The 17,394-nt window shown below is 32.6% G+C and overlaps 1 protein-coding gene across 1 annotated transcript; it reads right to left on the bottom strand.

Annotated features, from left to right (window-relative positions):
• Positions 1-7,386: 7,386 nt before the first annotated feature.
• On the bottom strand, positions 7,387-14,178 carry LOC132724364 (uncharacterized). Its single transcript, XM_060709204.1, has 2 exons — positions 13,965-14,178; positions 7,387-12,280 (listed from the first exon to the last, which is right to left on the bottom strand). The coding sequence occupies exons 1-2, from the start codon at positions 14,094-14,096 to the stop codon at positions 11,672-11,674; spliced, it is 741 nt and encodes a 246-aa protein (XP_060565187.1). The 5' UTR covers positions 14,097-14,178; the 3' UTR covers positions 7,387-11,671.
• Positions 14,179-17,394: the final 3,216 nt, after the last annotated feature.

Below are 17,394 nucleotides of genomic sequence, written 5' to 3'. Positions count from 1 at the left end.
AAATGAGTCCTAAGCTAAAAACTACATTTAACCTTTTAACCTGCTGGAACCGGAACTGGTTAGCATCTGCCATCAGTAGCGCCAGGCCAGTGTGAACATTCTCGCAGTCCGACCAATCTCTATACTGTTGGTGGCTTTTCCTTCCTTTTTTTGTATTTTTAACTCACTTACGAATGTTTGTCAACATGGATACATTTGCATAAGAGAAAAAGTTGTTAAAAGGGAAAAAATATGTGGAAGGACGGACGACGTAAGACATAGCCTTAGACATGGTCGAACCTAACACAATGTTTTGTCGCCCAGTAAGCTAAAAGGGTCTACAGATGCAAACGCAAACAAAGTGTTCTTGCCAATAGCTCAATTCATTTCATCTATTTTAGTAACAGTGTCCTTGACCCCAGGCGTCCAAAAGCAATCTCAACCTGGGTTTCACATAAGGTTTCTATATATTATAATAAATTTGATTACAATAACACATTCCAAACCGGAAACCATTTTTCTATTTTTAGATTTTTAGCACCTTGACCAAAGTGGTCCAAAAGCAATCCTAAACGGGGTCTTCATATAAACTTGCTATATACCAAGTTTGATTACAATATCTTACTCCTAACTCTATTGTCCGAAAACCATTTTTATACTTTTAGTAGCAGTGACCTTGACCCCAAAAGCTTTATTTAAGCTTGCTAAATACCAAATTTGATTTCAATCTCTAGTTATTGTCAGGAAACCATTTTTCTATTTTTAGTTAACAGTGACCTTGACCCCTGGCGCCCAAAAGCAATCCCAACCGAGGTTTTCACATAAGGTTGCTATATACCAAATTTGATTATACCTAATAACTCATTCCAAATTATATCATATTGCCATAGAAACAGTGACTAAAATGTTAAGTCCATATTTAAATGGGTCAAAATGAAGATCTCTGTTGCAACCCTGCACTTTAGAATGAAGACGTTATGACCAAGGTCATTTAATTTTCCATAGACTCTGTGTCCTTAAAATCATCAACTGAGGCTGTGCAAAGAACTTACGTTGTAAATGTATCAGTAAATAAAGGCTTATTGAAAGATAATAAACCCACCTTAACCTCAATGACCTGGACATATTTCGCCCCAAACCCCTAAAAACGCATTACTCCATTTATATTACCTACACAACAAAGGCCTAAGCTTTAAGTCAATAAATGGTAAGAAAGTGTGAATGGCCGAAAGAAGGAAGGCCAAACTGGCCACTTTATGCTCATTATAAAAAAAATCAGGAGGCATCCAACGCGAGATATTCAAAATGAAGGGCAAAGCAATGGCTACATGTATCCCTGCATTCTTGGTAACACAGGTATACTCGTTACGTATACACTTCATTTGCGTGATGAAATTGTGTCACCTTAGTGTAGTAATGGGTTAACTCCCTTTCAAAATTTAATAGGAGTGAGTGTACTAAGGTGACGAATATATTATATTTCAGTAGAATCAATAGTACTCAACGGTTTCTAGATAAGGGCATTAAGAGATCAACACAAAGAGTAACGCTTTGAAAATTTAATACAACATTTCATTTGTTTGTTTTTTTTCAATATTCAAACAAAGTTAAATAACCTAGGCCTATAAATTCATTAGTTTCATGGAATCTTATATAAACGTATAAATGTGAATGTGTAAAAAAACTGAGGTATACAAGAGTATAGGTAATAAATAAACATTAAAAAAAATGTTCAACCATTTATCAGGAATTCCATTTTCAACCTTCACAAGATCACACTTTCAAATATAGTGGTAAAATTGTAGATAACTTTAGAGTTTCAAACACAATTTCCTTTACTTGCAGAAAATAAAATGAAAATTACGGAATAAAATAAATAATAGTACCCTTGAATATAGATTATATAAACATCACAGTTGTCCAATGAAAATTGTTGTTACATACACACAGTATTATAGTAGCTTCCTGGAAGAAGAAGAAGAAGAAGTTTTTACAGAGCCATATAACCTGTCATACATTTAAAAATACAAACAGGTCAGTGTTTCTTGATTCTATATACTTAATATCTCCACAAGTTACTCCCAACTTCTTTACATGAATCTTTACAAACAATAGGGGTTTACAGATAGCATTTTTTCATATTGTTGTAAACCGAAATGTCAAAGAAATATTTTACACACCCAGAACTCAAAACCTGAAAACCTGATATCCAATGTATAGATCTTCACATTAACAAAAGAGCATATGTCAATGTTTGTGGTTAAATATAGGGATCACTACATTCAGCATTCTATCTACACAGCTAATCCAAGATTCAACAATTACTATATGAGCCGTGTCATGACAAAACCAACATAATGGGTTTGCGACCAGCATGGATCCAGACCAGCCTGTGCGTCCACGCAGTCTGATCAGGATCCATACTGTTCCCTATCAGTTTCCCTATTTGTAATAGAGTTTGTAAGCGGACAGCATGGATCCTGATCAGACTGCGCAGATGCGCAGGCTGGTCTGGATCCATGCTGGTTGCAAACCCATTATGTTGGCTTTGTCATGACGCGGCTCATATCTTTAAAATTCATAAACTTACACTTGATAAGTATTTCTATATAGCACATACTCAAATGAAAAGTAAATTCTAAAATTAAAAGTAAATTAAGCCAAGATTCATTCTAGCATTACAACAGTTATTTGTGTTTACTTCTGACAGCTACCTAATGAAGAAAAAAATCAAATTCTGTAAGCATTTGCCTTTAAGGTCTATGTTCACTGTGTATAAACAGTTCACTCTGACGCGTACACTAGGGATACACTTATTAAAGACAAAAAGAATTGTTCCATAGATATCTAAGACATAGAACAATTATTGTTTATCTGTACTAGAATCACAAAAATATAATCCAAACAATCAGTTAATATTTATATTTTCACATAATTATGATATGTCAACATTCTTCATGAAAGAATGAATAACTAGCTATGTCTTATATTCAAAAACTCTCTATGTTATATGCTTTAGTAAGTCTAAATACAATTATTAACAAGAGCTGTCACAGGTGAGAATTCTTAACAATTTTTTCTTTCTTTTTTTTTGTCAGATTCTACATTGCACCAACACTGATGATGACATTCCAGCTTTACTGATGCTATTCTCCATGCTTGATAGTCAAAGACTAACGCTAGAATTTTCTTTTAAATTCACAAAGGGGAACAATTTGGCATGCTAGAGTTACAGGTCGTGATTCTAGCCTTTATGATTAAGCTTAAAGAGAATACCTTCAAATCTTGTAGAAAAGAACCTGCACCCACAACCTTAACAAAAGAACTTCCACACAAATCCTTGAACCTGTGTATGAGGTTCCACAGAACATTTCTAAGCTCAGATCTTGGTTAACACACTGGTCAGACACTGCCACAGAATGTTCTCTGACCAATGAAAATCGTTAGATTTGAGACATATTATAACTTTGATGCTTGGAACTTTTAATTCTACTAGGGAGCAACCACTAAATAAAAAACATGCTCATATATATCAAGTTACTGGTCTTGGACAGTAACTTACAACTACATGTTTGACCTGAAGACATGTGCAAAGTTTTAAAGTGAATACCTCCAATGGTTGACACGATATGAAGTTGTAAATAACACACAATACCCTGACCAAGTGCTGTGCCTACCATGGCAAGAGGAGCAGAAAACCACTTTGCTTAAAATAGTTAAACTTAAACTGAATATCAGACAAATGATAAAAAAGAATGAATATAGAAATAAAAATATAAACAGTCAGAAACACATGATACTATTGTTAACCAAAAAAAAAAGAGCATTGTTTTATTACTCAAACTTAATACAGCCAAATCAGTTTTACTTATAATGAAAGACTTCAAGTTTAAGCATGAACTCCTCACCCCCCCCCCCTTTCACCTCCACCACAGGATTTGACAAATGTGTGGAACCCCTCTGAGATATGGATATCATTGTTTAGCAGAAATCGAGCAAATATTAGTGAAAATCAGCAAAAACTTCGACTCATGGCCCCCTCTGAAAAATTTGTTAAATGCCTAACCACCTTTGGAATATGTGCATTTACCCTTGTGAAAATTTTCTGATCCCTCTGGTGAAATAGTTTGGACCCCAATCTGCCTTTATTTTCATAAATTTGTTCACAGGTGTTGTTCCACTGTAAAATCAGAATTGTATATAATTAAGGATTTCACTGTCAAGCATCCATAAGGAATGGTCATACTACACTAGTGGCAATTCATTAATGCTACTTTAACCTTTACCACACTTTATATCTTAAAAGGACTTGTCCATCCTTAAATAAAAAGCCATAATATTTATCATTTCATTTTTATAATAAATTTAAAATATGAGGTGACAGAATAGCAAAAACTTCAGACCCTGATCAGATGGCACCATAAAGATGATATAATTTTGTGAGATTTTTTTTATCTTATCTTACATGTCTTAAGCATATGATATATTGGAAATGACCCCACAAATGGCGGCCAGGGGAGGTAATAATTTTTATGTGAAAAATATCTATTGGTGGAGGAGGACATCAGGTGCCCCTCTGTGCATAATTTCAGATCCTAGGGTGCCACCTGAGTAGAGCCATCAACATTCTGCTAGCTAGTTGGATAGCATCTTAACATGAAAGCATCAAAAACCCATGGCAGGATTTAAACCCACAGTGAGGAGGAGCATGTAATTTGAAGTCAATGACTTTAACCACATAGCAATTGACAACCCATATATTGTATAAAGCTCACTGAAGTTTAATAAGATAATAAATAGTTGTAATATTCCAGCAAATAAATAGTATCTGTGTAACAGAGATATGTACATGAAAATGTAGACGGTTATTCACAATTGCAATATAAAAGACTTAAAATAAATATTAAACAACCGGTTTCATTTTCTTTATGTTTTACAATAACTGTTATAGGCTACCAAGCATAGTTTACACACCTGTATCTCACATATTACCAAATTACTTTACAGTCCAATGTAGCAGCAGTGATTTATTTTTATTTTATACATTGAAAATCTATTACTTTATGAGAAGTTGATAATGTTCTAAAAATGTATGATAAAATTGTATCAGTGCTCATGTCTTTAATTTTATTGAAATCTTTAATTTTGTATTACAAAATCTTTTTCAAAGATTCACAATAAATGCTAAGTCTGTGCTTTCTCTTTGTTTAACATTACTCATTGATATTCTAGTTTAAGAGAAATATCTAAAAAAAATAACAAAATTCAATAAATGTATTTGAAGAAAATTACAAATTTAGTGACTAGAAAAAAAGGTGGCTAACGTTTATGTATAAAAGGTATGAAATTAAAATTTGTAAGTAAAACATCGCAATTTTTTTTACATTATTTACCCTTGTATCAATCAATATTCAAGGGACTCCACTGAGGGTTTTTTTTGGACATTGCAGCACTTAGAAAATATTCTTTTGAGATTTGTGTACCATTTGATGTAGTCCTGAACCAGTATCTTGTATGCAAATTTTCAGATCATTTCCTCACCTCGTTTTTCAAGAATACTTATTTTTATTGTGCAAAATGACCCAAAATGAAAAGCATTGCAACATTTTTCACTGAATTCAGGCTTATAATCATGCAAAAATTGATTTTCAATTTAATACTGAACATTTTTTTTATTATTCTTTGCAGATTTTTTTTCTATTTTAAATGCTTCACTTGATATATGCAAGAATTTCAAATTTTATGTTCTTATGCTTTTGACCCTAAGTGGAGCTCCTTTTAATAGAAAATAATGAAAAATGTTTGTTAAGTTACAATCATTTATACTCAGTGTATCTATGATAACAATTTGAAATAAAAGAATGCAATAAGAAGCAGAAGAACCCAATTTGAAAAGAAAAGAACATCATTTGCTAAGAAAGAACCTATTTTAAAGAAAGAACACTATTTGAAATGAAAGAATTTAATTTGAATTAAAATGAAAGAACTTATTTCATTAGGACAGTGTTTCTAAAGGTTTTGATTTTTAAGATTTTTATTGTGAAAAAGCACTGTTTTCAGTCATATGGTACACTTGCATTAACAGTAAGAATAACTTCTATTCAAAGTAGAATCTGTTCTGTCTACCATTTTAGCATCAGATATTTGATGAATCCTAGAAGAAACTATTAAAAAAAAAAAGGAGTTCAAAGACCCTAGCAGAACTAACAAGAGCACCGCTAGGCGGAGCATTATATGCCCAAAAGTGTTGTTTTTTTTTTTAGTAAGGATGAAGCATTTGTAAGACATGGGAATAAGTTGTTCATCCTATATATTTTACAGCTGTAGGTTGATTAATACTTAAGTTATTAATAATGACCTTAACCTTTGACCTTGTGACCCCAAAATCAATAGGGGTCTTCTACCTAATATGGACAATCATCCTAAGAAGTTTGAATACTTTGGACCAAATGGAACTTTAGTTATGCTCCGGAAACTGTTTTCAATTTTAAGGTAATAGTGACCTTGACCTTTAACCTTGCGACCCAAAAATCAATAGGGGTCTTCTATCCGATATACACACTCATACTATGAAGTTTGAATATTGTGGGCCAAATGGAACTTAAGTTATGCTCTAGAAACTGTTTTCAGTATTAAGGTAAAAGTGACTTTGACCTTGTGACCCCAAAATCAATAGAGGTCTTCTTCCCAATATGGACAATCATCCTATGAAGTTTGAATATAGTGGGCTAAATGGAACTTATGTTATGCTCCCAAAACTGATTTTGGTTTTAAGGTAATTGTGACCTTGACCTTTGACCTTTTGACCCCAAAATCTATAGAGGTCTTCTACCCAATATGGACAATCATCCTATGAAGTTTGAACATTGTGGGTCAAATGGAACTTAAGTTATGCTCTGGAAACTGTTTTCAGTTTTAAGGTAATTGTGACCTTGACCTTTGACCCCAAAATCAATAGGGGTCTTCTACCCAATATTGACAATCATTCTATAATGTTTGAACATTGTGGGTCAAATGGAACTTAAGTTATGCTCTGGAAACTGTTTACAGTTTTAAGGTAATAGTGACCTTTACCTTTGACCTTTTGACCCCAAAATCAATAGGGGTCTTCTACCCAATTTGGACAATCATCTTATTTAGTTGAAACATTGTGGGCCAAATGGAACTTAAGTTATGCTCCGGAAACCAAATTGCTAACGGACGGACATACAAATAGACGGACACCAGGGGGTGTAATATAATATGCCCTTTCGGGCATATAAAAATGTGCAGGAGAAGAATTGTGAGGTAAGGGGCCAAATTCTTTTGGAAGACTACATCTTCAACTGCATGGCTGAAGAGGCTACATCTGAATCAAGGAACTTATGTCCTAGATAAATGGTCTTAAAGGGACTCCACTGTGGTTGTTTGTTTTTTTTTGTCATTGTGGGGACTGAATTTTGCTGTGTTTTTTATGTACCATTTCATGAAGACCAGAACCAATAACTTCTGCTCATTTCTTTTCTCTGTTTGTTTTTTTTTCCAGATTTTTTTTTTTGGAAAAAAATAACCCAAAAATGAAAAGCATTTAAATGCTTTAACAGAAATCAAAAAATAATAGCACAAAATATGACTTAAATTTCTAAATCTGAGTATGTTTCTTCATTATATTTTGGATATCTTTATGTGCCCACATCAATTTATGCAAAAGTATCAAATTTTATGTATCTATATTTAGGCTTTTAAACCGGAGTGGAGTTCCTTTAAAATAATACCTTCATTGAAATTAATGCATAGAGAAGAGCCATAGAATGTCCAGAATGGGAGACTCAAATGTTCATTTATAAATCATCTGCCAATTACAAAAAAACTGACGAAAAATCTGGATAATCATGCAATTTACCTGACAGAATGTAAACAATGGAATATTCAACAACACTAAATCTTCACATCTTCACAATCATTGGTATACACTAACTTTTAAATCTAAAAATTGGAATATATATCTTAGATAATCTAGCTAAACACATATATGTATAAATGGATGTTTCACATTTCATTTACGCTACATTGTAAGATTTACGTAACAGGAGCTGCTCGTCATACATCTTGTATGCTCAACTATTCAACTATTCTCAAACCTATTTTTTTTGCGGGTGGGGGTGGAGTGTAGGGGGTTATGTGGCACCAACACAGAACAGGTCATGGCATGGTGACTTTCCAGCTTTAATGGTGGAGAAAGACCTCTTTTCAGTGCTTCATACAGGTCATAAAAACAAGAAATTGGAAAATCAAGTCTTGATTATTGAGTTCTTAAAGGGCAATTATTCAAAATCCATTCTACAAGAGTTATGGGTCTTGGAAAGCTAATTACAACTATGATCCAGAAAGTGCATGTGAAGTTTTAAATGAACGGCTTCAGAAGTTAAGGAGCCTTGTCTTGCATGCAAAACTTAAGACAAAGTTTTCAATGATAACAAAGTACTTACTATTATTTAGTCAAAATGCACACTAGAGTTATAAGTCTTGGACAGTGACATTCATCAGTTGGGGCAAATAACAAAACATTAACTAGAAAGTTCACAAAAGGCCTTAATTCTGTCAACACCAACACAGCTTGTGTAAATCCAGCTACAGTTGCATTCTAAGGACCTGTTTGAATATTTTGTGAGAAATGAAGTTGCTGATAAAACCATAACCAAGTGTTACACATATGCAAAAGTTGAATAAACCATACCCAAGTTATTACACGTATGCACAAGTTGAGTAGGATAGTCTATTATTCTTTGAATAGTTAAGCTATTTAAGGTATACCTTGGGTATATATTGAAAAAAACTCTAAAATACACAACTACAATGGAGATAATGGTCAACTATAACTGTAAAATGTATAATTTTATCTCTCAATTCTAGGTGCATTATCAACAAAGAAAAAAAACACATTTAAAAAATGTCCAGATCATAAATATCACAAAACAAATAACAGTCACAAAATATAATATTTGTTTATCAGATTTACCCTATAGGGCAATAGATTTTATCTAGATTTCACAAAAACAAATTAACAGTTGTACCCTATCCAGAACCCAACAATATGTGGGTTTTCCCAGTCTTAACAACCAGGTACAAACAAAGTTATACTGTTATAGCTTCATGGTGCACTTATTAACATGTTACGCTTATTATCAATACATTTACCAAGTTGTAACTAAACAAAAAAGTTTGTTTTGTAGATTAGATTGGGAAAACACACATTTGCTGACTGTCAGCATATCTTTATTAGGTTATAATAAAATTATCTTGACCTATTTATGTGTAAATTGCTGAGGTTAAACTTTGTACTACAAAAGATTGCATCAGATGCAGGTAATGTAAATCAACAATTAGTCTGACAAAATCCACGAGACATGAAAACATGTCTGCGATGAAGGTAGTCTCACAATGACCTTTTGATTTTGTGAACTTTATTTCCTTACAATTTCAACGATGTATTCAACCACTTCAAAATAATGAAATTTGTTTCAGATCATGCAATATCAAATTCATTTTCTGGTCATATTTGTGTATGTAATACTTTCAATTCATGTGTGCAGGCATACACGCGGTTATTATAAAACTAAGCCGCTACAGAATCTGGAGTTTCACAGACAAATAATTAAAACAATTGCTCACCATAACTTGAATATTTCAGCATATTGAAACATTATATTATGTTTATGTTTTTAAATTCTCCAAATATTAATTTTCATGTAAAATACTTCATTAATTTGTAACTATTACATGTACATACTAAAGTAATGCAAAAATACTGTCAGACCTTTTTCTACCTAATGTGTGAAAGATTTATTTAGAAAATTTGTAAGTTTAAATATAGAAATCAACTCTAGTTTCAATTTAAAAATGTAAGTATTTTATTTGAAAAAAATATACGTTTCCACTCAAAAGTCTTCATCAGGTATACTTTGTTTACAGGAAATGATGTCAACCTTGATTTTCAATCAAAATAATTGGCAATATTGGAAAAAAAGATGTTATCAACAAACAAGAGGGCCATGATGGCCCTGAGGTCGCTCACCTGTATATAGGCCCCCCCAACCCCCCCCCCCCCAACGTTGCAGAGCCAATTTAACCCAAGGGCTTTTATTTGCACAAACTTGGTAGACACCCATAAGAAGATGTTTCATGCTAAACATCTAAGCTCTAGCTCATTGGGCTTTTTAAAAGAAGATTTTTTTTAAGTTTTTACTATACACATATAGTTAAAGCAATGACACCCCTGGGGCCGGGCCAGTTTTGACCCCAGGGCTTTTATTTGAACAAACTTTGTAGACACTTACTAGAAGATGTTTCATGCTTAATATCTAAACTCTAGCTATTTGGGTTTTTTCAAAGAAGATTGTAAGTTTTTGCTATACACATATAAAGAAAATCAATGACCCCCGGGGCGGGGCCAATTTTGACCCCAGGTCTTTTATTTGAACAAACTTTGTAGACACTCACTAAAACATGTTTGATGCTAAATATCTTAGCCATAGCTCTTTGAGTTTTTTAAAAGAAGATTTTTTAAGTTTTTACTATATGCATATAGGGAAAACCAATGACCCCCGGGGCGGGGCCAATTTTGACCCCAGGGCTTTTATTTGAACAAACTTGGTAGACACTTATTAGAACATGTTTCATGCTAAATATCTTAGCTCTAACTCTTTTGGTTCTTTAAAAGAAGATTTTTTAAGATTTTACTATATGCATATAGGGAAAATCAATGACCCCCTGGGGCGGGGCCAATTTTGACCCCAGGGCTTTTATTTGAACAAACTTGGTAGACACCTATTAAAACATGTTTGATGCTCAATATCTTAGCCATAGCTCTTTGAGTTCTTTTAAAAGAAGATTTTTTAAGTTTTTACTATATGCATATAGGGAAAATCAATGACCCCCGGGGCGGGCCAATTTTGACCCCAGGGCTTTTATTTGAACAAACTTGGTAGACACCTATTAGAACATGTTTCATGCTAAATATCTTAGCTCTAGCTCTTTGGGTTCTTTAAAAGAAGATTTTTTTAAGTTTTTACTATATGCATATAGGGAAAATCAATGACCCCCCGGGGCGGGGCCAATTTTGACCCCAGGGCTTTTATTTGAACAAACTTGGTAGACACTCACTAGAAGATGTTTCATGCCAAATATCTAAGCTCTAGCTCTTATGGTTTTTTAAAAGAAGATATTTAAAGTTTTTTCTTTTGGTTGCCATGGCAACCAGAGTTCTGCATGGAATTAAATTCTTTGAACAATTTTTAAAGGTGACCACCAAAGTTTGTGAAGTTTGGATGAAATTGGCTTAGTGGTTTATGAGGAGATGTCATTTAAAGTAAAAGTTTACGGACGGACGACGGACGGACGACGGACGGACGACGGACGAAAAGCGATCACAAAAGCTCACCCTGTCACTTTGTGACAGGTGAGCTAAAAACACATCTTGGAAAACTTTTTACACATATGATGAGTGTGTCAATCAATGCGGCTGCTTAGTTCCGGCTTCTACACAATTGAATTTGCGTATAACTATCTAGTTACATCCTTAAGATTCAGGTAGAAAAAGGCCTGACCACAATACAAATAAATGTTAATATAACATACTAACAAGATATACTGAATAATAAATAAAAGGAAGAGCACATTACAGGGGACAACCTAGGGAATTGTACCACATTTGTTAAGAGTCCGAAAAATTCAAATTTTTAATACCAGATGCTACAGTGTCAATTTCCTGTCTATCACGGTTCTCTGTTATAAAGAACGAGGAAAAATCAATATTATCCAATGATCTTGACCTAGTTAGAGATTCGGAATTCAACGGTTTGACCGGAGACGATGAATTTGACTTAGTTTCTGGAATGTCCTCGGAACGTGTCAACATGCTGTCTTGAAAAGACTGAGTCAATCTCCACGGAACCTCATACGGTTGCTTAGCGCGTTTACGCGCTAATATTCTTCTATTACGTGCTGATATGTCTTCACGTTTGAATTTCAACCTCATTTTCCTCCTTTGCTCTACAGCAGAATCAATATTATCATTTTGCACTCTGTAGTCTTTTGACTGATCTAAAAATACTTCATCAGTGGATGTCTGAGACAACTGTCTGGTAGAATTGGATTTCAAACTGTCAGGGTTTGGTGAATCTGTAAACCCTGTTATATATGCAGTATCGAGGTGAACAATTTGGTAACTGGAAGAAGCAGAACTGACAGGCAGACTATGGGTTTTAGGATGCATGGATCGTTTGGTTAACAATGCACTCTCACTTCTAGTCCTCATTCTTTCCTGTAAAAAAGATTTCTTTTTTGTAAATATGAATATTTCAATACAAGACAAATTATGATGGTCATATCTAATATAATAATTAAAAACATTATAACACCATCAATCCTAGGTAAAGAAATAAGGTCAAGTCATTAAGATACTGGCAGGTAAAGCCATGATGATTTTTCTGTTCTCTACAAAAAAGAATTATATACTTGTTGTCATTGTACAAGAACTTATGTTAAGACTTGAAAGTGTTATACAGCAAGCCTATACAGCAAACATTTCTTTGGGATTATTTAAATGTTAGTCTCTAATACATATTCTTGTATAAAGTACTTGATAAGCCCTAAGGTATGTAATACATTTACATGAATTCAGTTTTGTTTTTTTAATTTTTTTTAGATGAATTCAGTTTTTGTTTTTTTTAAGTTTGGGGAAAAAATTCAATCTAGTTAGGCGTCATAAATTTGAGGTACTACATTGTGTAATAAAACTATTTTTTGTTAAAACAAGACTTTGTTGCGATCCTACATGTAGTTACAGGCAAAAATTAATTATATGATGATGGCCTGAATTCTAAAACAGCTCCCAGTAATTTATTTTTTCAGTCAAAACAAGGGAAAGAAACACTGATAAATATATCCAACAAATGCCAGTGTTCTTTTTTACCTTCATTAGACAGGTCCTACAAATAAGACTCATTCCGTACTAAAATAAATGTGTGCCAATTTTTCAAAAGTTCTAAATGGTGTTCAGTGCAAATTTCCAATTTATAATAATTTCATACCAGGCCTAGACATTAACTTTTGAATCAGGTTGTCCTGTTGGTCAAGTAGTTTTTAAAACTACTTGCCCTGACCTAAGACTTACTTGTCCTGACCTAAAAATGGTAAAAATGCATCAATCAGAAAAGACAAACAAGCTCATACAATATTACTTCTTGTATAAGGTCATTTTAACATCAGGCAATAAACTAGACATATTGTTTATGAAATTGATTGTTAGTTAGACACAAATATTTTTGTATTCAGTAGTTAATCTAAAACATCAGTTCATCAATCATCATCCAGGCTGATAACGACGACTACATTTATAATGTCGTTATATTAGATAAAACAATAAATCATTTTTCAATACGAATCGAAAGATCAATACGATTATTTACATATTTTCAATGATATCTTTACATGCACGCATCAAAATTAAAATGACAGCATGACCCGGGAATTACCTTGTACAAAATTAAATATAGTCTATTATTAGAACGGGGAATTACCCTACAGCAGCGCATGCTCATATTTTGGCTTCCGTTTTCTATACAGTAGTGTATCTACATTATTGATAATTGTTCATGTTGTATTTTTGTTTTACAGATGTTTATAAATGAAAAGATGTTTTTTCTATTTATTTTGTACATGCATTTTGTTAATGATGCTTTTTAATTTCACTTGCCCTGTCGGACAAGTGCTTTTCAAAATAACTTGCCCGGACCAAAGTTTTAGTTGTCCCGGGCAGTCGGACAACGGTTAATGTCGAGCCCTGCATACTTATATTTTGACAGGACTCATTTTCCTACATATACGTACATGTATTTAATTCTATGTCTAAAACAAACAAAAATCCTAAATTGGCAGAACAGTCTGACCTTAACCAATTCGAGACAGTGTGAAATTATTTTTTTTTCATCATGTCACGTATTTACCTGCATGTATTGTTTGCGGCTTTCAGTCACACTGCTCAACATTCCAAGTTCATCCAAGGCTGCATCTATATCCATTCTTGCAGAAGGTGCTACCCCACAACAGTAACATCCACTATGTACATTGCTTGACATCTTGCCCCGCCCACAATGTTCATTATTCTTAGATTCTTGTCATTATTGCATTTCTGAAAATGTAAATGATAATATTTTATGAATACCCTTAAAATATACACTTAAGATTAAAATAGAAATTAAATGGGGAAAAGCACAATGATTTGATCGAAGATGTAGACCTATCCAAATCATTCAGTATGGACATTACAATACATATTATCGCTACTTGATCAATTAAAGTCTGTGATAATTATAGTGTCTTATAGTAGTAACTGAATACAACAGTTTGAAATTGAATACAATAACGTGAGATATAAATTTTGTGAGCATTTGCATTATAAATCTGCAGAACCACAAGATATTTCAAATCACTTCTAAAGTTTTCATATTGACAGGCTTTGCTTAAACACTGAATATCCTGGAAACATGCCTGGCAGTAGGGCCGGCAAAATCAATTGTCCGTATTGCCCAGGTTGTCCCACATCATGTACGGACAAGTGAAAATGTTCAAGAATTAACTATGTAAATATCATACGGACAAGTTAAAAAATGCTTCACTTAAAAACGGACAAGTAAGTCAAAATCAGATTTTGCCGGCCCTGATTAGTCTGAGTGGCATATAGTTAAGATGATTTTTGTCATCATGCATTTATAAGTCAACTGTAAGCCTGCCCCCCTACCCCCCTCAAAGCCATGGAGTAGCAAAGGCCAACTTCAAAAATTGAAGTCTGGTAAAGGTGTTGCCAAGTCAAATGGTAAAATCCAAATTAAATGTCCTCTCATTAAATACATGGGTAGTCAGACTATTCTCTCCCTTACCAGTTCCTCCCCTGACGTTTCCTCCCTGACTGTTCTCTCCCTATTTTGGGGGAGAACTGTCTGCATATTTGCAAATTAGAAGACAGTTCCTCCCCATTGTTATTTTTATAATTACATTATTATTAAAGTATTTAGATGTTAAATAAATGGGTAAGTTTATTATGAATTGATATAAATTAGAAAAAAAATTATTTTATTGAAGTGTTTAGATTTTAGATAAATGGTGAGGTTTATTATAAATTGTAATAAATTAGAGAAAAATACTTAATGAAGTATTCTGATGTTTAATTCAAGTTTCAATTTTGTTAGCATCATCAGCAACAATAAATCGGTAAGTTGATTATCAAATATTAATATAAATTAGAGAAAAAAATATTTTATTGAAGTATTTAGATGTTTAATAAATTTGTAACTTTATTATCAATTGATATAAATTGAATTAGACAAACTTTTTTTTTAACATATAATAATAATTGATCAATGATGATATTAGTTAATTATTCTGATTTTTTAGTTAGATGTAATGTATACTTTTTAATGTGTTTAGTCATTAAAAATAATTAATGAATAATTTACTTGATTAGGATAATCATAAGATATTATTTTTTTTTAATAAATAAAAATGAAATTTATAAGCAAAAAATGATTAATAAAAATTCTAATTGCTAAACTTTTGTATAATGAAAAAAGTTCAATACACACATGTATGCATTAAGTTTGCTGCCAGTGATAATTGAGATGTTTATTAATTCCTTGGTGTTGATTAGATTAAAATAGCTGTGAAAAGGTGTTGATGAATAAGTATTATATTAGTTATTTTGTATTATATATTGTTTCAAGTTAATGACTACATGTTTTTAAATCAATTTCGTAAAAAAGTAAATGTGGAATGTGTTTGCATACCAGTTGTTGTTTATATTTATTTTCTAGAACATATTTGTTTCCACCTTATTCACTATTTAACAAATAAATGAACATCACAAGCTAGACCTTAACATAATTACAGGTGTATCACTGTCCAATGATCTATATCTCTCACAATAAAGGTGTTAATAGGATTAAAATACTGAAAAAGGTGTTAAATTTACAGGTGTTGATAGGATTAAAATACTGAAAAACACTTTTCAGCTGATAAACATAAAACATAAAATGCAGTTAATATCAAACACATTCTTTTAATAATCTTCATTAAGAAATATTATTAGATTAAGTCAAAACTAAAATCATGAAAATGATAATATGTATAACTTACAAAAATAAAATTGGGGGAGAACTGTCTGCATATTTCAAATTTGGGAGAGAACCATCAGGGGAGAAAACAGATAGGGAGAGAACCGTCAGGGAGAGGAACTGGTAAGGGAGAGAATAGTCTGTCATTCAAATACATGAACTGTATATATACCGATATGTATTTTTCATGATTTTCTCACCATATTTTTTATTTCTAATAAAAAAACAAACGGGAAATTTAAAATTTCTCCCAGGGTCAAAACCAACCCTGTTGTCGGGTTTTGATTTTCCCCTTTTTTTTTAAAAATTTTAAAAAATTTTATTTTCTTTATTATTTCGGGATTTTTCCCCAACTTTGGAAAAAAACCTTTTTGACACATCTCGGGTTGCCTTTAACCACTTCTATACTTTGCTACATTTTATGTAAATTTAAGGCAATAAAAAAATTTTGTTCGAATCCTAATTAAATGGGGAAATTTATTTGTTTGTTAAAAGTAAAAAATCTTCAAATTTTTTGGGGGAAAAATTAAGGAGGGGGAAATGGCTAAAAAAATTTTAAACACATATTTTTGACATAACTGTTGGCCATGGGCGTTTAAAAATTTTTTGGAAAAGGGTGTTGAATCTTTCTATCACAGTTTAAGTCTGGATACAATTGCATATCATTGGAGAATTTTGCATTTATGTTTGTTTTGTCTGCTACTTTTCCGGGGAACTCGGAATTGTAAACATAATCCGGTAATTTTCGTTGAGAGTTACACCATCGTGAAAATCACTAAATTCCTAAGTTTTCTGTTACTGTTCCATTACTTACAGTACTCTTCTACAATTATGACACCAGTACTATATAGTGCACACTATTCAAAGCCCGTAAATATATGAATGATGCTCGAGAATATTTCTATTCAAAAGACTTCCTAATTAGCATTATCAGTAGAGCGGGGCTTATTCAGTCAACGATGGCCAACAGCGTATTTTTAAATATTCATGTTTCCTGCCCACAGAATGCGCTACATGTACTATATATGTTACTTTCTAAGGAAAATTCTAACTACTGTGGGTTTCAAAGTGATTAAAAATCAAAAAAAGTTTAAATTGTAAAATTGCATATATAATGGAACAAAAACCTTATAATTTATGAAAGAATATTTTTCGTCGGGATTAGTGATATTACATATGCTGCTTCAAAAGAGTCATTTTACTCTACCCATGCAGCAAGCAATATATGGCAACATATTTGGATTACATTGGGGAAATGGGGAAATCC

The sequence above is a fragment of the Ruditapes philippinarum genome, unplaced genomic scaffold, assembly GCF_026571515.1.
Source record: "Ruditapes philippinarum isolate M1 unplaced genomic scaffold, ASM2657151v2 ctg224_1_1_1_1, whole genome shotgun sequence".
Lineage (NCBI taxonomy): Eukaryota > Metazoa > Mollusca > Bivalvia > Venerida > Veneridae > Ruditapes > Ruditapes philippinarum.
Note: the sequence above shows the minus strand (reverse complement) of the source record. Positions and strands in the feature narration are given on the sequence as shown.

Coding starts and splice junctions, on each gene's coding strand:
- LOC132724364 (XM_060709204.1), bottom strand. CDS start 14,096: ATGTCAAGCAATGTACATAGTGGATGTTACTGTTGTGGGGTAGCACCT. Junction 12,281..13,964: donor GCCGCAAACAATACATGCAG/GTAAATACGTGA, acceptor TCTTTTTTACAG/GAAAGAATGAGGACTAGAAG.